The 25,061-nt window shown below is 43.8% G+C and overlaps 1 protein-coding gene across 2 annotated transcripts in view; it reads right to left on the reverse strand.

Moving 5' to 3' along the window:
- The window catches only part of LOC131355934 (low-density lipoprotein receptor-related protein 8-like), a 31,024-nt gene extending 6,235 nt beyond the window's left edge, over positions 1–24,789 (reverse strand). The window contains exons 1-13 of one of the 2 annotated variants that reach the window (XM_058394549.1): positions 24,632–24,789; positions 23,891–24,010; positions 16,737–16,859; positions 14,040–14,162; positions 5,781–6,173; positions 3,815–3,937; positions 3,590–3,712; positions 2,154–2,273; positions 1,807–1,932; positions 1,315–1,486; positions 666–893; positions 479–597; positions 92–231 (exon numbers count right to left, since the gene is read on the reverse strand). In XM_058394549.1, the coding sequence (XP_058250532.1) occupies positions 92–231; positions 479–597; positions 666–893; positions 1,315–1,486; positions 1,807–1,932; positions 2,154–2,273; positions 3,590–3,712; positions 3,815–3,937; positions 5,781–6,173; positions 14,040–14,162; positions 16,737–16,859; positions 23,891–24,010; positions 24,632–24,698 (1,977 nt within the window). In that variant the 5' untranslated portion in view covers positions 24,699–24,789. Of the gene's footprint in view, positions 1–91; positions 232–478; positions 598–665; positions 894–1,314; positions 1,487–1,806; positions 1,933–2,153; positions 2,274–3,589; positions 3,713–3,814; positions 3,938–5,780; positions 6,174–14,039; positions 14,163–14,268; positions 14,343–16,736; positions 16,860–23,890; positions 24,011–24,631 lie in introns of those variants that run through there. The other variant, XM_058394550.1, reaches the window with a different exon arrangement.
- Positions 24,790–25,061: the final 272 nt, after the last annotated feature.

Here is a 25,061-nt window from a genome sequence, read left to right on the forward strand (position 1 = left end):
CCAATCTTTGCTGTTTGTTACAGGATCCAAAATCTGATATATTTTCTCACTGACATCCAATCCACACACACACACACACACACAGAGTTACCTCAAACACAGCGAGAGCATACGGATGGCCGAGTCTTTCACTAGAGGACAGGATCACTCTGCGCTGAGCTCCGTTAAAGTCCACGCTGGAGATCAGACGGAGCTTTGAGTCCACCCAGTACAGTCGCTTCCCCACCACGTCTACTCACACACACAGAGTATTATTGAACCACATTTCATTATAAAACACATTATTTTTCACTTATCCTCCAGCAGGTATTCTTCACACTGCTGAAAAATTAAATGTATTATATTAGAAATAATCAGATCAAAGGAATAACTTCATCAGAACCACTACAGCAGCACTAATGGGATAAAAACTAGGCCAGATGAACCTCAAGGAGATGCTCTAGGAGATAAAGAGCTGATAGTGTGTGTTTGCTCGTACCCAGCGTGATGCCGTTGGGCCATTCGATGCCCTCAGACACTAAAACCTGTCGGTCCACTCCGTTCATGCCCGCCTTCTCGATCTTGGGCCTCGTTCCCCAATCGGACCAGAACATGAACCTGAGGAGAAAACAAAATTAAAAAACTCCTACACACTCGAGCTGTTCTCTCAGTGTAAATGCTCTCACCCTTGTTCTGGAGCCACAGCGATGGCCCTGGGTTCACTCAGGTCAGTGTGGATCAGGACACGCCTCCTGCTGCCGCCAGACGAAGCCACTGAGATGGTGCCGTAACCCGAGTCGGTCCAGTAGAGGTTGTGTTGGACCCAGTCAAAAGCCAGACCCTCTGGGGAAAGCAGGTCCGAGTCGATCAGAGTTGAGTGACGGGCCGGGTCACTCGCCTCGTGGATGTAGGCACTGAGGACACAATGGGATGGGGGAGGGGCGTTATAATGAAGCTAAATGTTTGTTAAAATGACTTACTCTTTTTCTAATATATTTCAGTAGCAGATTTTTTTCTACTATATATTCTCATAAAGGCTTCATTAAACATTTATAAGACGTCAAGATGTTCTGTAAAAAGTCAATGAAAGTAGACGTTTTTGACGAGAACTGCTGTAAGCTCTGTGGCGCGAATCTTAAAATCCCTCACTGAAGCTGAGAAATCCTTCCTGACAAACTGACAGAAATATTTATATATAAGTCACAGAAGTGACACATCATATTTTAGCACACCCATATTAAAACCAGATAGATCTCCTGAAGTGCTGGGATGTGATCACTGCTACAGAAGCTTTACCGCTAAACCAGGAGGACCGAGAGGTCAGGGTCAGGTCACCTGTAGATCTTGCGGTGGAAGCGGTCGCACCAGTACATGCGGTTGGAGGCGACGTCCACATCGATGGCCACAGCGTTCTTCTGAGTGGGGACGACCTGCGTGTACTCCCGCTTCACCAGGTCAATACGCCGGATCTCGTGACGGTTAGTGAACATCAGATAGGGACTTTTACCTGCATGGGAAAATAGTGAACTTCAGGATGGTAACAGTAAGAGTGTTTTACTGTGACAACACACACACACACACACAGACAGGGGATTACTCCTGACATCTACACTGACTGATTTCATTTCGGTCTCTGATTGGATTGGATTGGTCTGATTAACGTGGGCGTGTGCGGATCCAGACTGCAGGATCAGGCAGTTTGAGGGAACTGTGTGGGCAGCACTTTGATGCGATGACTAACTCAGCGTCTTTTAGAGGTGCTGTAGCTCATCCTGAAAGCCTGCGAGCCTTCTGTAGTCAAGCAGCTGAAACAGTTTCAGTTCTCACCCTCCGCCTTGCAGCTTCTGCTCACGGGGTCCATCTCGTACCCTGGGTGACACTCGCACTTGAAATCTCCTTTGAGGTTGATGCAGATCTGACTGCAGGCGTCTGGGTTCTCACACTCGTCAATGTCTGTGAGGAGAAGCACACACACACACACACACACACACAATAAAACAATAAAAAAACTCTAGCATATAACTGGAAAATCGCCTAAAAACATATCTGCAATATCATCAACAATCCTACTCCTGCAGCATAGTTTAGTTTTTGTCCTATTAGCATTGACTATTTTTTGTATAACACAGATCTGTGAAATATTCAGTGTAACAAGTTTTATCGCTAAATTTCACCTCCACATGTCCTTTTATCCAGGAGTTTGTATCCAGCGGGACACTGACACTCGTAACCGATGGGTCGATCCACACAGATATGAGAACAGCCTCCGTTATTCATCATGCATTCGTTCAAACCTGTGGAGAAAAACATACAAACAAAACAAAACAATAGAATAAAGTGAAGCAAAAGAAAACCTGTTCTCTCTTTCACTATATTCCAACAGAGGACAATGCTAGCAGGTACAGAATCCCCAAGAAGCACAATGCTAGTTTTCTTTCCTAGCTTTTCAGCCCTGATCACAAAGTGCTCGTGAGGAACTAATGAACCAGGTGTGATTTATTTATTTATTCCTCCAGAATTCACATTATTAGCAGGAAATCATCAAATCTGTGGTCATTTTTTGTAGTTTGCTCTGCCAGATCACATCACTATGGAAACCACAGCAACTGGTAGAAGATTGCTGCCGATGTGAAGACGTATCTTCCTTTTCTACAACACACTGATTTGTTGATGACCGCTCGAGACCGTCTCAGATGTGGAGAGAAACACACACTGTGTTGGTGTGTTTTATCTTCTTGCGCTGGATGCTGGACATAGGAAGCGCTCTGTGAATCCTAGTTTAATGAGGCAAAGCCGAGTCTGACAAGATGACCAGAAAGAAGCTCCCTTTACTATTTCTTTATGTGGTTCTTCAATCTCTCTCTCTCTCTCTCTCTCTCAAGCTCGGGGGAGTGAGAGAGTGAGCCAGGTGTTCGTTATGAGGAGTTGGCATCCTGACAATAAACAGGGAAATGAAGGATCAGGGCCGGGAGGCTTCGAGCTCGCCATATGTCACGCATTATGAATGAACGACAGAGAGAGAGAGAGAGAGAGAGTCCAGGACTTCATTTTCTAGTCCAGGAGTAAGAAGTAGATGTGATGTGCTGAGATTATGAATGTAAGTGCAAGAAACATTCACTCCCACCACACTTCACTCACACTTCCTGTGTCCTCAATATTACTTTATAATTAAAATAATTAAAGGCATAAGTTACAGCTGTTACTTTTACATTATTAACAGTGAATAACCTGGCAGGATCGTATTTTTCCCTCATATTCACTCTGACTTCTCTTTTACATTTCCCACTATATGTGGTGTATCCCTCTGCGTCAGGTCTACTGAAGGAGGCGGAGCCTCTGTCTCAGGTTTACTAAAGGAGGCATGGCCTATGTGTCAGGTCTACTAAAGGAGGCGTGGCCTATGTGTCAGGTCTACTAAAGGAGGCGTGGCCTATGTGTCAGTTCTACTGAAGGAGGTGTGGCCTGTGTGTCTTGTCAATGGTTTGTGTGTTCAACTGTAGTCGATCATTTTATGCTCTAATATTTGACACAGATGAAATTCTACACACTAGTAGATTTACACTTTTGCTAACTAGCTAACTTCCTAACTCCGCCCTCCTGAACTCCTCACCACACTCCCTCTTGGGCTCGTCCGATCGATCCTTGCAGTCCTTGACATCATCACACACCTTTGCTCCGTCGATACACTCTCCATTTCTACAGAGGAACTTCAGAGGTCCTTCACATTTTGTGGCTGCAGAGAAGAAGACAAAGAAAACGATGACTCTAAGTCATTCAGCACACACCCACGCTGCCGCACCCTCACACACACACACACACTCTCTCTCTCTCTCACCATTAACACAGCCAGCCTCATCACTCCGGTCGAGACAGTCGAAGGCTTTATTGCACTGCTTGATTCCGTGAATGCAGGAGCCGTCTCCACACTGGAACTCATCAGGCCTGCACGTCAGGAGAGCTGCACACACACACACAGATTAGAGCAGGATACACACACACACAGATTAGAGCAGGATACACACACACACAGATTAGAGCAGGATACACACACACACACAGCTTAGAGAAGTATACACACACACACACACACAAAGCTTAGAGTCAGACACACACACACAAACACACACACCACAATCTTGCACTGATAATCAGAGAAGACATAAAAGAAGGAAATTAGCTCTGCATTTAAAGACCTTTTTATCGTAACAAGCAGCAGGCAAATACACTTCATTATATAAATGAATAAACAAGCATCACTTGTTTACACACACACACACACACACACACTTCTGCTCTAAGGAAAGAAATAACGATAATGACTTAATGCAACATTTTTTCATTTTCTAAGAGTTAATTTTCTACAGCACATTTGACAACTGGGGCTATAAACACACTTCATTTTCTTCTTCCATTTCCTTCTCCTGTAGCTCACTGTTTAACGCCTGCATCTGTCTACACACGTTTAACGTCTACACACAAATACAACAACCACGGAAGGAAGAATCTAGATTTCATTTACTTATGTTAGGTAGTGCTGGTATTACTGTAAAGAACCATTTAAGACCCAGGGTTACACAAGACAAGACAAGACCAGAACCAACACTAACAAAACCCATACCAACCCACACCAAGAACCACGACCAGAACCAACACTAACAAAACCCATACCAACCCACACCAAGAACCACGACCAGAACCAACACTAACAAAACCCATACCAACCCACACCAAGAACCACGACCAGAACCAACACTAACAAAACCCATACCAACCCACACCAAGAACCAATGACCAGAACCAACACTAACAAAACCCATACCAACCCACACCAAGAACCAATGACCAGAACCAACACTAACAAAACCCATACCAACCCACACCAAGAACCACGACCAGATGTTCCACCTATAACTGCAGATCGTTCCTTTCAGCTACAGTCAGTTTCTTAAATGTATTAAACACATCCTCAGGTTCACTTCCCACTGAAAAAATAAACGATCTGCAAATTTCTCACCTTGGTATGAGTGTATGGTGACTAATCCCCGCTTCCTTCCCAGTCTCTTTGAGCACTTCATCTCAAACCCACATGGTGGTTGAAAATAAACCTCGCCTGCAGGCTGATGTGACCTTATCTACAGCTGCTTCTGGAGCCCTCAGTCCACTTTTTATCCTCCTACTGCTGTTAAATGGTAATGTTTATGAACTCTCAGTGCGATGAGGATGAATACGTTACTAAGATGTTTTATCACCTCGGCTTGGATTACTTCCCAATAATATCTAGGTATCGTTATATTTTCCGTTATGGAACGTCCTAGAAACATGTTACTGCCCTGTTCTCACTCACGTTCTAGCAGCTACACAACTCTTAAATCACGTCTTATTCCATGTAGATGAATGAGAACAGGAAGTCGCTCATGGTGAGCAGCTGGTATTAAAGTGTGCAGCGAGTCTGAGTGGACCGTCCAATCCATCATGTGTATGGTTCCTGACAGACGTCTCCGGAGCCACTCGACCGAGCCGGGACACTGAGCGCTCTGCCTTGTTTACGAGCGTCTAGATAAAATCTGATGCCGCCACACAGCAGCAAATTCCTGCAGGTTCTACAAGTGCACACTTCACCACACATCAATCAACACAACCCACTGCTGTGGCTCAGTCACCTCTGAGGAGGAGGAGAAATGAATGAGTGTTACATCAGAAAGATAAGAAAAACAGCTAATCTACTGTCCAGCCGGTGGACCAGCCCGTCGCAGCGCAGTAGGCGGGATTTATTATCAGCAGTGTGAGACGATCAGACTTACGGCAGTCGGACTCGTCCGATTTGTCCATGCAGTCCGGATCTTTATCACACCTCCACGCTAGCTTGATGCACTCCCCACTCCCACAGCGGAACATTCCGGCACTGCACCACACCCGGAGAATCGTCGGCGGTAGCGTTCTCCCGTCTCCGTCGCCGCACAGCCCCTCCCACTCGTCTGATCCGTCGAAGCAGTCGGGGTCTCTATCGCAGGTCCAGGGCTGTGGGATGCACTCAGAGCTGTTACAGCGGAACTGGAGCGGGCCGCACGACGGCGGGGAACACTGCTCCTCGTCGGTGCCATCGCCACAGTCGTCGTCGCCGTCGCACACGTACGCCGGAGACATGCACTTCAGGTTACGACACTGGAACTCTCCGGAAGCACAGGAACGAGCGTCTGTGAGGAACAGAGCTCACAAATTATCATTTACGACAGAGCGGGAAAAAATTTTTGCTGTTAGAATAAATGTGTCTGAAATGCTCAGCTTACAAAGTTTAGGGTAAAAAAAAGAAAAATAAGATAAATGATAGACGTGTTTTCATCGTTTTGATGTAGGAATAGTTTAGATATAAACATTCAGTGTATTTATGTAACAATGTTTATAAACAAGCTATTACTAGATTCAACATGAATTAGGATTATTCACAACTATCACCCATCGATGCAGCAGCGTCATTTACATATTTTATTAGTCAACACTTATTTTATTATTTGTGGCTGCATCAGTCTGTGTTTAATTCACTGCCTCTAGAGGCAACATCAGCACCGTGCCAGCTGTTACACTCCAAAGCGTAGAACTGATTCGTTCAGAGGAATCTGTGAAATCAGCACAGTGCTGCTGAGAACTAAACAAGTTTTCTCGCTCTTCCATCATCTCCTCACGAGCCCCAGGATGTAAACATGACTTTATGAATGACGGGATGAAGAAGAACCCGGTGCCTGGAGATCTCTGAGCTTTTGCGCTGCCTCCCCATCATGATGTCTGACAAACCGCAGACTCCCTCCTCACCGTGGCGTGTGGTCAAAATATTCCGCCGCAGGAATTAAACAGGCTCCTGAAGGTTTTGACCTCGGCCTCGTCACGCAAACGGCTTCATTAGAATAAAGAGATCTGCGTGATGAGATTAGTCGAGAGGAAGCTTCTAATGGCGTGTAGGAGGAAGCGATTATCCTCACCGCGGCTAATCTGAAATCTCACTCTGCTGAGACGCCTCATTTATTACACTGCAGCACAGAGAGCTCCGGCTACGCCTCTATCCCGCGATCATGCAGTGTAATGGAGTATAATACGGCGCAATATTTCACACAGCGTGAGGGCTGCTACGACTATTAAACAAACACCAGTCACATAACAGCTCCGAATAAAAGTCAGGAGTCTGAGAGCACTTACACCCCGTCTGAATCAATGATCATATGTAGGTCACGGACACGCCCCCCATCATCCTAAGACCACGCATGATGTGTGCACCTTAAGATGGTCCATCGCACAGCTCAAAGTGATAAGTACAGCGTTATTAATAATTAAGTAAAATGCTAAGCTGCAGTTAAAAAGCTTCGGGTCATGACTGACTGAGCTGCTACTTGTTAGCTAGCTGATGTCTGCTAATCCATCATGCTAATCACGCCGCTCTCTGTGATGTTCCTCCTGCAGTATGTTACCTCTCTTAATGGAGCAACTTAACAATATGACCTCCAGCTAGTAAGCTAATACTTCACATTCCCTTCAAGGTGTTTCAGTTGGAGCTAATGAGCTAGCTCAGGCTCATCAGCCCACCCCAAAGCTGTCAATCACATCAACCACGTCCTTTTATTGTCAAATAATCAAATAATATAGAAGGACTTAAAAATGTCAGTTCCTGAAAATAATTTGTGTAGATGAAGTCTAAACGATTTCCTTTCACATGGGAGTGGGTGGAGTTAAAAAGGCCCCTGGAGACATGAGGGTCAGGGTTATGGAGCAGAGATGAAGCTGTGAGGTGTGTTAAGGAGAGCAGTGTGACCTGCAGTCTCAACACATTACCTTCTCACACTGCTGCACTGGGGGGTGTAGATGACAGCTAGGAGAATGTGTGTGTGTGTGTGTGTGTGTGTGTATAGGTGTCAGAACAGAGTGCCCTACTCTTCAGCCCACACAGCAACACACACACATTCTGACAGCAGCTTAACACAACTGACTTTGCTCTTGACCTTCCTGTTGATCCCACAGCTCTGCTCCATTCTGGACTCTGATTGGTCAGAAGGTGTTGATTAGTACTCTACAATAGCTGCTCTGACTCAAGCACAGCTTTATATTAATGCAGCTTATCGTTTCTATAGTAACAGCTCATTCACAAGGACACGTCGGATGGAAACTCCACATAAAGGCATAAAAAAGTAGGAGGAGTCTCCAGCGTCTTTTTCTTCTTTCTAAATGTTGATGTGCGCAAAGCATCATGGGATTGTAATATATTTATATGGTTTACTATACTATACACACACTGTGTGTATTACACACGCTCTTTCACACACACACACACACACACACACAGCTTCCTCCTCCTACAGCCCCTGTTTAATGCAAATCTGAAGAGATTCCTGAATAATTCATGAGGTGTGCGACTCAATTATCCCCACGCTGAAGAGAGATTGACTTTTTTAAACTTTCCAATTACACAGCATCGATGGAACAGAGTCAGAGCTGCGACAGACTGCGTTTCTGATCAAGAGCTACAAGTCTTCATGTTGGTGTACTCTGTAACATTCGCCTGTGTGTGTGTGTGTGAGATAAATCACAAGGGATGAGAGATCATTTATTATTAAAGAAAGATCCAAGGAGGTAGTGAAAATTTTAGCGCCCCAGTGTCATGTTTTACAAGAGCGCTAAGAGTTGTTGCTGTTGTTGTTTTGTTGTCATGGTGATGATGTAAACTCATGTTTAAGAGACGATCAGGATGGCACGGTGTTATTATCACACCATCATCATCATCATCATCATCATGCATACATTATTTTTCCCATGATTCACTGCTGCATCAGTCAGGCTGTGTAGAGAATCATGTGGTGTTTATATCTCACTCCAATAAAACAACAGAGTTGTGTACTAACTTGTTTCCACGGTAACAAGCTCAATGTGATATGATTTGTTTATGTTCTAGTCTTCACTTCTTTGGTTTATTATCTGATTGTGTTCTGCATTAGTTTTAGTTCTGTGTCTCAGAGCATTTCCTCATTTAAACCCTCACCCATTTATCCTCGTTTGGACCCTCACCTGTTTATCCTCGTTTGGACCCTCACCCATTTATCCTCGTTTGGACCCTCACCCGTTTATCCTCGTTTGGACCCTCACCCGTTTATCCTAGTCTGAACCCTCACCCGTTTATCCTAGTCTGGACCCTCACCCGTTTATCCTAGTCTGAACCCTCACCCGTTTATCCTAGTCTGGACCCTCACCCGTTTATCCTCGTTTGGACCCTCACCCGTTTATCCTAGTCTGGACCCTCACCCGTTTATCCTCGTTTGTACCCTCACCCGTTTATCCTAGTCTGGACCCTCACCCGTTTATCCTAGTCTGGACCCTCACCCGTTTATCCTCGTTTGTACCCTCACCCGTTTATCCTAGTCTGAACCCTCACCCGTTTATCCTAGTCTGGACCCTCACCCGTTTATCCTCGTTTGGACCCTCACCTGTTTATCCTAGTTTGGACCCTCACCCGTTTATCCTAGTCTGGACCCTCACCCGTTTATCCTCGTTTGGACCCTCATCCCTTTATCTTCATTAGTACCCTCACCCGTTTATCCTAGTCTGGACCCTCACCCGTTTATCCTAGTCTGGACCCTCACCCGTTTATCCTAGTCTGGACCCTCACCCGTTTATCCTTGTTTGGACCCTCACCCGTTTATCCTCATTTGGACCTTCACCCGTTTATCCTCGTTTGGACCCTCACCCATTTATCCTAGTCTGGACCCTCACCCGTTTATCCTCGTTTGGACCCTCACCCGTTTATCCTAGTCTGGACCCTCACCCGTTTATCCTCGTTTGGACCCTCATCCCTTTATCTTCATTAGTACCCTCATCCCTTTATCTTCATTAGTACCCTCACCCGTTTATCCTAGTCTGGACCCTCACCCGTTTATCCTAGTCTGGACCCTCACCCGTTTATCCTCGTTTGGACCCTCACCCGTTTATCCTCATTTGGACCCTCACCCGTTTATCCTCGTTTGGACCCTCACCCGTTTATCCTAGTCTGGACCCTCACCCGTTTATCCTAGTCTGGACCCTCACCTGTTTATCCTCGTCTGGACCCTCACCCGTTTATCCTCGTTTGGACCCTCACCCGTTTATCCTAGTCTGGACCCTCACCCGTTTATCCTAGTCTGGACCCTCACCTGTTTATCCTAGTCTGGACCCTCACCCGTTTATCCTTGTTTGGACCCTCACCCGTTTATCCTCGTTTGGACCCTCACCCGTTTATCCTAGTCTGGACCCTCATCCCTTTATCTTCGTTAGTACCCTCACCTGTTTATCCTAGTCTGGACCCTCACCCGTTTATCCTAGTCTGGACCCTCACCCGTTTATCCTAGTCTGGACCCTCACCTGTTTATCCTAGTCTAAACCCTCACCCGTTTATCCTTGTTTGGACCCTCACCCGTTTATCCTTGTTTGGACCCTCACCCGTTTATCCTAGTCTGGACCCTCACCCGTTTATCCTCGTTTGTACCCTCACCTGTTTATCCTCGTTTGTACCCTCACCCGTTTATCCTCGTTTGTACCCTCACCCATTTATCCTCGTTTGTACCCTCACCTGTTTATCCTCGTTTGAACCCTCACCCGTTTGTACCCTCACCCGTTTATCCTCGTTTGTACCCTCACCCGTTTATCCTCGTTTGTAACCTCACCTGTTTATCCTTGTTTGTACCCTCACCTGTTTATCCTCGTTTGTAACCTCACCTGTTTATCCTCGTTTGAACCCTCACCCGTTTGTCATTGTTTGTACCCTCACCCGTTTATCCTCGTTTGTACCCTCACCGGTTTATCCTCGTTTGAACCCTCACCTGTTTGTCCTTGTTTGTACCCTCACCCGTTTATCCTCGTTTGTACCCTCACCTGTTTATCCTCGTTTGAAACCTCACCCATTTATCCTCGTTTGTACCCTCACCCGTTTATCCTTGTTTGTACCCTCACCCATTTATCCTCGTTTGTAACCTCACCTGTTTATCCTCGTTTGTACCCTCACCTGTTTATCCTCGTTTGTAACCTCACCTGTTTATCCTCGTTTGAACCCTCACCCGTTTGTCATTGTTTGTACCCTCACCCGTTTATCGTCGTTTGTACCCTCACCGGTTTATCCTCGTTTGAACCCTCACCTGTTTGTCCTCATTTGTACCCTCACCCGTTTATCCTCGTTTGTACCCTCACCTGTTTATCCTCGTTTGAAACCTCACCCGTTTATCCTCGTTTCTACCCTCACCCGTTTATCCTCGTTTGTACCCTCACCCGTTTATCCTCGTTTGTACCCTCACCTGTTTGTCCTTGTTTGTACCCTCACCCGTTTATCCTCGTTTGTACCCTCACCCATTTATCCTCGTTTGTACCCTCACCCGTTTATCCTCGTTTGGACCCTCACCCGTTTATCCTCGTGTGTACCCTCACCCGTTTATCCTCATTTGGACCCTCACCCGTTTATCCTTGTTTGTACCCTCACCCGTTTATCCTCGTTTGGACCCTCACCCGTTTATCCTCATCTGGACCCTCACCTGTTTATCCTCGTCTGGACCCTCACCCGTTTATCCTCGTTTGGACCCTCACACGTTTATCCTCGTTTGGACCCTCACCTGTTTATCCTAGTTTGGACCCTCACCCGTTTATCCTAGTCTGGACCCTCACCCGTTTATCCTCGTTTGGACCCTCATCCCTTTATCTTCATTAGTACCCTCACCCGTTTATCCTAGTCTGGACCCTCACCCGTTTATCCTAGTCTGGACCCTCACCCGTTTATCCTAGTCTGGACCCTCACCCGTTTATCCTTGTTTGGACCCTCACCCGTTTATCCTCATTTGGACCCTCACCCGTTTATCCTAGTCTGGACCCTCACCCGTTTATCCTCGTTTGTACCCTCACCTGTTTATCCTCGTTTGTACCCTCACCCGTTTATCCTCGTTTGTACCCTCACCCATTTATGCTCGTTTGTACCCTCACCTGTTTATCCTCGTTTGTACCCTCACCCGTTTATCCTCGTTTGTACCCTCACCCGTTTATCCTCGTTTGTAACCTCACCCGTTTATCCTCGTTTGTAACCTCACCTGTTTATCCTCGTTTGTAACCTCACCTGTTTATCCTCGTTTGTAACCTCACCTGTTTATCCTCGTTTGTACCCTCACCCGTTTATCCTCGTTTGTAACCTCACCTGTTTATCCTCGTTTGTACCCTCACCGGTTTATCCTCATTTGAACCCTCACCTGTTTGTCCTTGTTTGTACCCTCACCCGTTTATCCTCGTTTGTACCCTCACCCGTTTATCCTCGTTTGTAACCTCACCTGTTTATCCTCGTTTGTACCCTCACCCGTTTATCCTCGTTTGTAACCTCACCTGTTTATCCTCGTTTGAACCCTCACCCGTTTATCCTCGTTTGTACCCTCACCGGTTTATCCTCGTTTGAACCCTCACCCGTTTGTCATTGTTTGTACCCTCACCCGTTTATCCTCATTTGTACCCTCACCTGTTTATCCTCGTTTGAAACCTCACCCATTTATCCTCGTTTGTACCCTCACCCATTTATCCTCGTTTGTACCCTCACCCATTTATCCTCGTTTGTACCCTCACCCATTTATCCTCGTTTGTACCCTCACCCGTTTATCCTTGTTTGTACCCTCACCATTGTGTCATTGAAGTGTTAGTTGCTACTCAGCGGCAGTCTAAAACACAGGAACATCAGGCCACGCGCAGGAAAGTACTGGTCTGACATTTAAGAGCTCAGGACTAAACTGGTACTGGTCCTTCATATCCTCTAGCAGTGTATCACTCTCTGACAGAAAGGTGTCAGAGCGCATGTTGGTCAGCGTCACGCTTGGTCCAGAGCTGATTAGTGATGTCCAGCAGTGGATAATTACAGCAGTGTAACACAGCTACAGCTTCCACTCAGTGTTAATCAAGTGTGTCAAATTAACCTGCATCTGACTGCAGGACATGAATTTCAATTTAAAAAACAACCAGCTTGAGTTTTCACATCTCCACCACCTCTGCAGTTACAGTGACGGAAGGATGGAGGGACAAAACAGACTCAAACTGGCAAAGCTTCCAGTCAGCAGGCTGTGAGGCTTGACACACAAATCTGTTCGGATGTTTCTTTAAAAAGAATTTGCTTCTTTAACCATTAGCAGGACAATCTCCATAACGCTTCAGTTAACAGCTTTCACAACAGATTTCAATATTTTTTTGCAAAAGTTAATAGTTTAGAAAAAACGTGTTAATTTTTTAAAACATTATATACATTGTTATTCTGCTAACAATTTTTTAAATTACTTTTTTTAATTTAAATATTTAATTTTAGTTGTCCTCTGCTTCCCAATCCATTAACATGTTGTTTAAAAATACATTCATTTTTAAAATTATTTATTACATTTCTATTACATTTTTTTCATTTCTTTATCCTAATATTTATCTGCATGTTATGTTGTTTTGAAACGCTTTTAGCTACATTTTAATGTATGAAATATTAATTAAATAAAAATTAATATATTTAATTACTGAGAGAGAGAGAGAGAGAAAGAGAGAGAGAGAGAAAGATGGGGGGTGTAGAGCACAATGACAGGGGAAAAGAAAGGAAAGCGCCTGAGAGAGGGAGAGAGAGGGAGGAGTGTGACACTTCCTGTGAAAAGTAGGACAGGACTCCACCATTTTGTCAGGAAAACCCCAAACACCTCCTCCTCCTCCTCCTGCACTAACCCTATTTATCACTGACCTTCAGCTAAGGAGTCAAGGACGAGGAGCTTCTCTCTGTCTTTGATTAATTAGCTGCTGTTAATTGTGTCCCAGCGTCAGACTGGTACGTTATCACCAGACGTCTCTGGACTGTGTGCTGAATTTAGATATTTAATAGATCAGATAAAGGGTTTGTTTCATTTCCTGCTCATGGTCCTGCTGAGTGATGACTCTGTGAATTAAAGTGATGAAACCAGACGATGATGTGCTCTGTGTTTGCTCAGGAATGTTTATATTCCTAATCTTGCGTTTGTTATAAAATCACTGGTGAATAAAATAAAAAATAAATAAATAAAGTGTCTAACCGGCAGCGCAGTCCTCTTCATCCGCTCCACTTTCGCAGTCTTTTTCTCCATCACACCTCCACGCTGGAGACACACAGGTCCCTCTGCAGTCAAACTTGTCTGGAGGACATGTCTGTTTCACGGCTGAGGAGGAAAGACACACACACACACTAATGTTTAATACACATCATCTGTCTGAAACACACACACACACATACACACACACACACTAATGTCTAATACACATCACCTGTGGAGCTGAATAACCTGTGAAACATAAGAGTAAATAAGACGCTTTCCTGGGACTCACTAGCAGGCAGTGAGACGAAGCGCTAGACGGCGTGGGAGGAGGAGGAGGAAGAGGAGGAGGATTATTACGGGAATATAAAGGCTGGACGAGAGCGTGGACGGCGCTGAAAGGTAAAACGCGGCTCGGATCAGCGTTGACGAGTCCCTGAACACATATCAGAGTGTTTACTAACGCTGTCACCAAGCTGGAGCCGGAGCTCAGGGACATGCTAACAGGCTACGTAGTGCTGCACCTCCTTTTTTTTTAGCTCCTAATAAATAAAACTCTGATTCCACTGGATAAAAAGGTGACCTTTAGAAAAATTACACCTTCAGCATCGTCCATGCTCTTGGCTTTTACACAAACTCCTGTATCATAGATAACATTTCTCTACAGATGCAACAGATGTTTATGGATTTTTCGGCATCGATTGAATATCCTACTCATAATTAATTAATGTGAGATGTCACCTGATATCACCACCTGTGTCTGTATCATTATACCGGTGTTCCTATTATAGTGGCCAGTGAGTGTATATGTGTCTCTATATATATATTTACTGTGTGTGTGTGTGTGTGTGAGAGAGAGAGAGAAAAACAGAGTGAGAGAGAGAGAGAGAGAGAGAGAGAGAGGGGGTATCTATGTGTCTGAGTGGTGTGTGTGTGTGTGTGTGTGAGAGAGAGAGAGAGAGAGAGAGAGAGGGGGTATCTATGTGTCTGAGTGGTGTGTGTGTGTGTGTGTGAGAGAGAGAGAGAGAGAGAGAGAGAGAGGGGGTATCTATGTGTCTGAGTGGTGTGTGTGTGTGTGTGTGAGAGAGAGAGAGAGAGAGGGGGTATCTATGTGTCTGAGTGGTGTGTGTGTGTGTGTGAGAGAGAGAGGGGGTATCTATGTGTCTGAGTGGTGTGTGTGTGTGTGTGTGAGAGAGAGAGAGAGAGAGAGTGGGGGTATCTATGTGTCTGAGTGGTGTGTGTGTGTGTGTGAGAGAGAGAGGGGGTATCTATGTGTCTGAGTGGTGTGTGTGTGTGTGTGAGAGAGAGAGAGAGAGAGAGAGAGAGAGAGAGGGGGTATCTATGTGTCTGAGTGGTGTGTGTGTGTGTGTGAGAGAGAGAGAGAGAGAGAGAGAGAGAGAGAGAGAGGGGGTATCTATGTGTCTGAGTGGTGTGTGTGTGTGTGTGAGAGAGAGAGAGAGAGAGAGAGAGAGAGGGGGTATCTATGTGTCTGAGTGGTGTGTGTGTGTGTGTGAGAGAGAGAGAGAGAGAGAGAGAGAGAGAGGGGGTATCTATGTGTCTGAGTGGTGTGTGTGTGTGTGTGTGAGAGAGAGAGAGAGAGAGAGAGAGAGAGAGAGGGGGTATCTATGTGTCTGAGTGGTGTGTGTGTGTGTGTGTGTGTGAGAGAGAGAGAGAGAGAGAGAGAGAGGGGGTATCTATGTGTCTGAGTGGTGTGTGTGTGTGTGAGAGAGAGAGAGGGGGTATCTATGTGTCTGAGTGGTGTGTGTGTTTGTGTGTGTGTGTGTGAGAGAGAGAGGGGGTATCTATGTGTCTGAGTGGTGTGTGTGTGTGTGTGTCTGAGTGGTGTGTATGTGTCTGAGTGGTGTGTGTGTGTGTGTGTGTGTGTGTGAGAGAGAGAGGGGGTATCTATGTGTCTGAGTGGTGTGTGTGTGTGTGTGTCTGAGTGGTGTGTGTGTGTCTGAGTGGTGTGTGTGTTTGTGTGTGTGTGAGAGAGAGAGGGGGTATCTATGTGTCTGAGTGGTGTGTGTGTGTGTGTGTCTGAGTGGTGTGTGTGTGTGTGTGTGTTGAACTCATCTGATGGTGAGAGGGAACACACTGAGAGTCATATCTCTGAGGTGAAGCAGGTGGTTACCATGGAAACTGAGAGCCGTGTTTCAGTGGCACTGAAGAACTCCGGCGTCATTAGTGAAAATCTCCAAATGTGTCATAACACCATTAATAACAACCTGCTGCCTAATAATACACACTTAATAACACTTCTGACACACAACAATATCTAATCAAATAAACAACAAATATTCAACTTTTCCATAAGATTTTTGTGGAAAGAAATATTGTTGTTTAAAAATCAGGTTTAAATTTACATTAAATTGTTTAAATTGTTTCATTTACATTTATTATAATTACATTTTTTATATTTTATTTTATTTATTTACATTTTTCTCACTTTAAAAATGATTAATTAATTATAATTAATGAATTTACATTAATATTTATATGAATTTATATTTGAGTAAGTAATATTAAAAAGCAAGTTGAAATAACATTTATGTTAAAATATTAAATGATGTAAATAATCTAAAATCTTTTAGCTGTACTATTATTATTTTACTGTTTTGGTAAAACTTCACATCTTTCACACACATCTACTGCTGATATCATACTCATCCCCACACGAAGTGCACTAGGTAGTGTGCTTACTGCAGGTGGACTCTGCCTCATCCGATCCGTCCGAGCACTCGGGTTCTCCGTCACAGAGCCAGCGGCTGGACACGCACTGACCGTTCTGACACGCAAACTCCGCCGGGTCACATGTGCTCTTCACTACAGAGAGAGAGAGAGAGAGAGAGAGAGAGAGAGAGAGGGAGAGAGAGAAAGGGAGAGGGAGAGAGAGAGAGAGTGAGAGGGGAGAGGGAGAGAGAAAGAATAAAATGTACATACACATGATTTGAGTGTCCAGTCCTGTGCACTAGGAACAAATAATCAGATCAGGTATAAAAGTCCAACATTGTGAACTGGTCATGTGACATGTGATTGGTCATGTGACATGATGTGTAGTTTGTTTATGGATTATTAGTTAACATCATATGATGATTTCACAGAGCTACAAAACACCTGAGAGGAGCTTCAACAACCTGTTTCTGTACGTCTGTCTGTCTGCCTCTCTCTCTGTCTATCTGTCTGTCTGCCTCTCTCTCTCTCTGTCTGTCTCTGATTCATCAGTAGGTCTGAAGGCTGTGAGGGAACATGGTCTCTGACTGATGGATCAGAAGTGTCACCTGGACAGCATCTGGACTCTCACCTGACCTACAGGACATGGGTCACTCCCTCATCACTGTGAAGTCCATCTCTCCGATTGCTGCTTTATGTGTTCCTTTTATTTTTCTGCTTTCTATTCAAGGCTCAGAAGATGTTCATGAGATCTGATCCTGGTGTGTGTCCTCCAGCTCCATCTCATTCATCACCTTACACCCATGAAGGAAATGTGCTCCGTTAGCATGGTGCTGTATATTAGCATTAGCGACAGATCAGCAGGATGAAGGGAAACGTCAGTGTGGGCGGTTCGGTCTGTCCTTTATGTTTTACTGGATAATCGATGTCTGGTCTCTCTGGGAATTTAAGGCTTTCACTCAGGAAATGACTTCATTAAGAACAACAAACAGAAGGAGATGCTTTGAACATATCAGGGGATATTTATATAAACAGGAAGCTATCCATTGTGATCACTTATCCTACATTTTTTTGTCTGAACATCACAAAAAGTTTCTCTAAAAATCTCAAACAGGAAGTGATGACATTTCTCACATACCGAAACCAAGCTTGTCACTTATTATTTAATAACATGGTGTGATGTTAACAAACAAACAACGAGTTCATGTGCAACTCAGACGTGCAGCGGAAAGCAGGACGTTATAGCCATTTTCTCAACATGTTGCCATCAAATTTATCATAACTCCTTATCTGCATCAGAGCCAGAAAGTGCTTGGCCCCCTTAACTGCTGCTTGTTGTCACTGTCAGCTTTAAATACCGTCGTAGTTTTCTGACCCTTGCTCTGTAATAATGGTCAGATGTTCTCTGTGGTCAGAGAGAGAGCACACCATCTCCACGACAGCAGACATGTCTCAGTCCAGCTCAGCACTCCATCCTGTGTGATTTAGGAAGAAATCGGCCCTGATCACACTCTGTGCGAAAGTGTCGGTTAACAGAGAGAGAGAGACAGGAAGTGGAGTTCAATGCTCTCTTCTCAACATTAGCAGAGGAACGGAATGATCGTCGCCGCTGGATTCTCGTGTCTCGTATCTACAGTAGGTGATCTCTCTAATCTGCAAAGCTGAATAACTTCATGTCCACCACATCACTGCAGAATTCTGGATTCTGATCAGTCAGAAGGACTCATTTTCTGTAACAGTTAGTTTCTATAGTAACAGCAGGTTCATGTGGAGTATTTCAATGGAAGGAGTGTCCAGTGTCCAGAGGTGATTTCAAGCAACCTGAAGCTGTGTTATTGAAATCCAGTCCATCAGCATCATGTCTGCTCTTTATATAAGAACTTCAGCTCCACGTTCTCCAGAAGATGAATCAGCTCAGTCCTGCTTTTTGATGTCACACTCATCCTCCTCCTCTCTCTCTCTCTGTCCTTCACATCGCTGCTCACTTAATAATTTATTAATCACGACGGCAGTTTTGTTCTCTGCAGTTAGACGATCACAAAAAGCCATATAATTAACGTATTCGGTGTTTTCACTCTGCGGCGTTCACCTGCTGCATCACAAACGAGTGGTTTTATTATTATTTCTTATTTCTTTATTTTTTTGACAAATCACATTTCCAGTGACAAACCTATGAGGACGCAGGAATCCATCAGACGTTTCAAGAAGGTTTTTATTCAATTAGAATAACGACCCTCCGGTAAAGCTGAGAAACATCTTCACAAAAATAAGACTGTTGAAGCTACAAGTTAAAGCTGTAAAAGTCAAGAAGACTGACCACTCACTGGGTTTTTAAGACTCTGAATATTCAAAAGTCATCCCTGTTATTTAATGCAGTGTGTGTGTGTGTGTGTGTGTGTGTTACATGTGGTGACTGTACTGTAGGTGGATTATACACGTGAAAGTGAAGTGCTCGGACTCAAGGACTCTCTAAATGCTTTTATATTTCTCTCTCTCCCGGTGATTTAGCATGAACAAAACATGAAGTCTACACACACACACACACACACACACACCAGGTATGTGCCTTCAGAATAACTGCTGCTCTCCCACTATCATCATCCACTCGATCTTTGTGATATCTGCTGGAGTAAATAATGCTCATTGTGTTCTTCAAAAAACAAACCCTCTATGTGTGTATGTGTGTGTATGAGAGATGTCATCCAGGGCTGCATTAAAGCCAATCTATTTATATCTCTGCATCTAGCCAGATCATTTCATTTCCTCTCTCTCTCTCTCTCTCTCGGATGAATGAGAATGAAAGATCGTGAGATTTTAAAAGAATTCTGAGGTGATATCCAGTGTGTCCTGTACTGAAATTCCTTTTTACTGTATGCTATCGGATCAGACGCCTTTCCTAAACCGACAATCAACAGAATACGGAAGAAGGAAATCTTCCAAGAGCTTTCCTGTTTCTTCTCGGCTTAGAAGCTGGTCCATCTCCTCTCAAGGTGTCTTCCTCTTACCATCTAAGGGAGTTTTTCCTTGCCACAGTCGCCTCAGGCTTGCTTACTTGGGATAACATCTAGGACTGTTTGTCTGATTATATGTTTATATATTTTCTTATGTCGTTTCTCATGTAAAGCTGAGACAATTGTCTTTGAGACAATGCTCTTTGTTAAAAGTGCTATACAAATAAAACTGAATTGAATAGAAGCTAACTTTGATATTGTTGAATCTGGTTTGCTGTTAAGAATCTGGTTAAGTTAAGAATTTAACTTAAGAATCTAACTTCTGAGTTAGCAAACATGCCTTTTAGCACCATGTCCTCTACGACTTGAACACAAACAAAGAGAAGCACATGTCTTCAATTCCTCTCAGATTTGTGTATATAATTCCGCTCTAATTCATCCCAAAGGTGTTCTATGGGGTTGAGGTCAGGACTCTGTGCAGGTCAGTCAAGTTCCTCCACACTAAACTCACTCATCCATGTCTTTATGAACCTTGCTTTGGTCACTGGTGTGCAGTCATGTTGGAACAGGAAGGGGTCATCCCCAAACTGTTCCCACAAAGAGCATGAAACTGTCCAAAATGTCTTGGTATGAAGCTGAAGCATTAAGAGTTCCTTTCACTGGAACTAAGGGGCCGAGTCCCACCCCTGAAACACAACACCTGAACTCAATGATTTGGAGGGGTGTCCCAATACTTTTGGCAATGTAGTGTATGTTCAGTGATTGCATGATTAGCATCATTGGTCCACTGACAGGACAGTGACCTATACGGCTCTTCAGGAGTCGTGTGTGTTGGTGTGTTTTGTGTGTGCAGGTCACCGCCACTGTGGTGATGAAGAGGAGGAGGAATGAAGCAGGCGTGGGCGATGAGAGAAGCGAATGCCAGGGGATTACAGCAGAAGGGAAATGTCAGCATTTTGTGTAACAAGCTACAGGATACAGATCTGTGCTGATAAACTGACCACAAATCAGAAATCCATCAGCGAGCAGAAGCTGCAGAGTCCTGTGTGCTGCTCACCTGGAGGCCTAATTAACCAGGCTGAAGAGACGAGCTAATGAAGTGTGTTAATAGTGAAGAGTGTGGAAAATGAATGCTGTGTGTGTGTTTGTGTGTGTGTGTGTGTGTGTGTGTGTCAGCACAGTGCTCACTCTCTCACACACCGATGTTCTCGTCTGAGTCGTGGTGTTGAGGTGTTACCAGAGTGACCCATAACAACGTTTACTTCACTAACGAGTTTTGGAAATATTGTCTATCATCTGTTTAATTAATCAAAACTCAAAAACTCTAACGAATTCTGGAAGGCATTGTACGACATTGAGGTTCGCTCGCTAACTAGAATAAAGGTAATAAAAAATATATCAATTGTTTTTCATTTATTTTATAGATTTTTATTACTAAAGGTAATAATTAATGGATAGAAAGAACAAATAAAGTGAGCAGAAATAAACACGTAAATTAAGACAAATAAAACTAAGTTTAGTTTAGTGCTCACTTATTATTCTATTACATTATTACAGTATAATAGCGTTATTATATTGTACATATATATATATATATAATGAAATATTTCTATTGATACAGAAGTGAGTCAAAATAAGTTCCCCTTGTGTTTTTCCGTCTATACCCAGATCTCTCATCTCTCTCTGAGAACTTTACCTTTCATGGACATACAGAACTTTTTTATTTTATTTCAGATTTTACAATCAGGAATCTACACGTTTGCACACGACGACTGAGAAAACACGTCTGTCTCCTGATGTCTGAATAGTTTGGGCTAGTCTCAGATGTTCTGTTGGGTTTTTGAGAAGAAACAGATTATCAGTTAAAGAAGATGTTCAGCTCCCTGTACTATAACAAGCTGAAAAGCTGAACGTTTAAATGTCCACAAAGAAAAACATCATTCCACAGCAACAGGCAAAACCACTGACTAATACACATTGATTATAAAGGTTTATAAGGCTAGTGTCAGTTTAATTGCTGAGATGTGGAAAAGTGTGGAAACTGATCCTGCATGAATAGGGCTTTTTCTTTAACTGATAATCTGTTTCTTCGCAAAACGTTCATTAAGAAAGCTATTAGCAATCTGATGAATATTCATAAGCATAAGGGGATCTAAAGTAGAACAAATTTATCATTTCAAAATGTTTTTTCAGAATAAAAAGTGTTTAAGATGTGTTTCAGAGACAAAGAGAAGCGTTAAAGAGTGAGGTTCTTCTCTGAATGAGCTCTCCTGACACTATAATTAATCCAGGCAAAAATAAATAATAAAATAATCTCAGTGTAATGAAGAGGTCTGTTCGAGCTCGGGAAGATTTCCGTTCTTTTGTTTGTTTTTGTTCCAGAAAAATGTAGGCCACGTGCTCCAGAGAGGGCGAGTAGACGCAAGGACGTCTGAGGCTGAGTGCAAAATCACACGCGTCGCAATTATCACTTCACAATTAACGCTTTTCACCCCGAGGCCAGGACCGGCATCACGCCGACGTGCGGCACAAACACGGTCAGAGTCGGGAGAATACTCTCTGACCCACCAGTAATAAAATCATACTCCTTCCCCTGACATGAGCAGCTGAAGAGTAAGCGTGATTTCCTCCATAGCATTAGAGCTAAATGAGAACAGAGTGAATGCCAAAGCCATTACCATGACATTTAGTTTGATGAAAGCTCTTTAAACGGTTAAATAAGACAACGTGATTAACTTTACTTTAGAGAGAAAACGTTAAAATAAACTGGGGACTGATCTTCAACAAGAACGATACAAAACCTTCACATCGAGAGCCAAAATATTTGCTCTCACTTTTTGGAGAAATCTCTATGTTAGCTGAATAGACGTGAGTCCCGGTGTATAATACAGGACTAATGGAGCATTTGAACGTTTCATGATGCCATTAACACGTGCATGAGGAAGGTAAACGACTAACCCAACTTGAGGTCATGACGTCATGAGCCGAAATCAAAAGCTCAGAGCTTACACACCTAAACATATTTACTGACCCAGAACATCCAGACGGCTGCTACACAAAACTAAGAAGCTATCAGTAAGTGTTAAATGTGACACGAGAGGACTTTCAGACACGGAATGTAACATGGACTAAAAAGAAGTGAACGGAAACGTAAAAGACACGTTTTAAGACGCGTCACGTAACAATTCATTAATGGATGCGAGCAGAAACAAACACATAAATTACACAAGACCAATAAAACTAATAATTCAGTAAACGAACACCTCAGCAGACTGAAGATGTAGTGCAGCTTCTGTTATTAAACTATACACACCCCAATCAGGCATAACATTATGACCCCCTGCCTAATATTGTGTTTTGCTGCTGAAACAGCCCTGACCCGTCCTGCACTGTGTATTCTGACCCCTTTCTATCAGAACCAGCATTAACTTCTTCAGCAGTTTGATCAACAGTAGCTCGTCTGTTGGATCGGATCACACGGGCCAGCCTTCACTCCCCATGTCCATCAATGAGCCTTGACCATCCATGACCCTGTCACCGGTTCACCACTGTTCCTTCCTTGGAGCACTTTTGATAGATACTGACCACTGCAGACCGGGAACACCCCACAAGAGCTGCAGTTTTGGAGATGCTCTGATCCAGTGGTCTAGCCATCACAGTTTGTTCCTTTTGGTCAAACTCACTCAAATCCTTACACTTGTCCATTTTTCCTGCTTCTAACATCAACTTTGAGGACAAAATGTTGACTTGCTGCCTAATATATCCCCCCCACTAACAGGGGCCATGATGAGGAGATACTCAGTCTGATTCACTTCACCTGGCAAAAAGACAAAAAGATATTGTGGAGCAGTATTTTACTGATGGATAAACACTGCAAAATGATCATAAAGCTCCCATGGTACTGCTAACAAGATGCTAATGCAAAGTGAGACTCAGCCCAGGGGGCGGGGCAAAGTTCTAGACAGATGTCATTAAACTGTGCCAGGAAGTGACGAACACAAAAACCTTTTTTCCTGTCACACTGTTATCCCTAACTCTAGATGAAAACCCAGATCGTCATTCCCCGAGTCCTACACGCCTTCTGCGATTCACGTCACTAATCACCAATTAACTAATTAACACTAAAACTGTACAGCAAGCCAAGGATTTCCGGTGAATAACTGATATCCTGATATGAGGACTGTTCTATCCAGAGGTGTAATCAGGTTAACGCACACATCCTGCGACACTTACGACAGTCTTCCTCGTCGCTGTTGTCGGAGCAGTCGTCGTCGTCGTCGCATCTCCATAAAGTCGGGATGCACCTCTTGTTCTTGCACTGAAACTGTCCGTCCTCGCACTCCGACTCGGACCCTGCTCATTCAAAAAAAAAAAAAAAATTACACACAAACCCCGAAGAACAATCAATATTTCAATCAATCAATCAATCAATCAATTCATTAGATAATTTAATTACGACGCGGTTTTTTTTAGACTGAAAACGAGCGCACGCGCAGGCGCACGCGCGCAGCTACGGCGCGAGACCTCTCCATTCCACTACATAACGGTTTAGCTAACAGGCTAACGGTCATAATTTACCTCAGGAGCCTTCAGCGTAACCCGGTTAAAACACATTCCCGTTAAACTCACGCGTGACGGTAGATTACTAAATCACGGTGACTAAATCAAAACATTATACAAGCTTACGGATGTCATTTTTTTTTTAATTTTGTACAAATCTTTCCAGAAATTTCTAAAGAACAATAAACGTTTTAAAGTGTCAAATCACGTCAGGTGCACGAGCCCTGGGTTCAAGCGCATTAAGCACTATAAATAAAATACATTCATAATTATTTTTTTAAATAATTGAAAAACATTTGTTTTAATCATCACGTGTGTTGCAAGAAGCCAAAAAATCATTTTTTAATTTTTATTTTTTTTAACAAATCCTCTCATGAATATATTTCTTTTCCTGTTGCCATGATGAAAACGAACCTTTTCCGAAATAAGGCTGCATGGTGAGGAGGTGAAAAAATATTATTCGTCCTATAAAGGTCCACATCGCGGTATCACGGCGTTCATCCACAAAACAAAGGGAGAAATCCCGGATAGAGTGGACCTCCGTCTCCTCCACCTCTCTCTCTCTCTCTCTCTCTCTCTCTCTGTGCCAATTTGAACCCAGTGACGAGTGCGCCCGTGGGCGTGGCTTATCCAAATTCTCAAATCCTACGTTTTCAACGCCAAACGGTCGAATCCCAAACACCTCCCTGCTCCCTACACTATTCGCACTACACAGAGTTACATAAAGACGGTTTCCGCGCCCTACATAGTGCCCTATTTCTCGATTTGGATTTCAGCCCTGCTGTTAATATCTCGGAGAGGATTTTTCCAATAATGCTGCAAATGAGATGTGTAGGACATCACC

This window comes from Hemibagrus wyckioides, linkage group LG07 (genome assembly GCF_019097595.1).
Source record: "Hemibagrus wyckioides isolate EC202008001 linkage group LG07, SWU_Hwy_1.0, whole genome shotgun sequence".
In the NCBI taxonomy this organism is placed as follows: Eukaryota; Metazoa; Chordata; class Actinopteri; order Siluriformes; family Bagridae; genus Hemibagrus; species Hemibagrus wyckioides.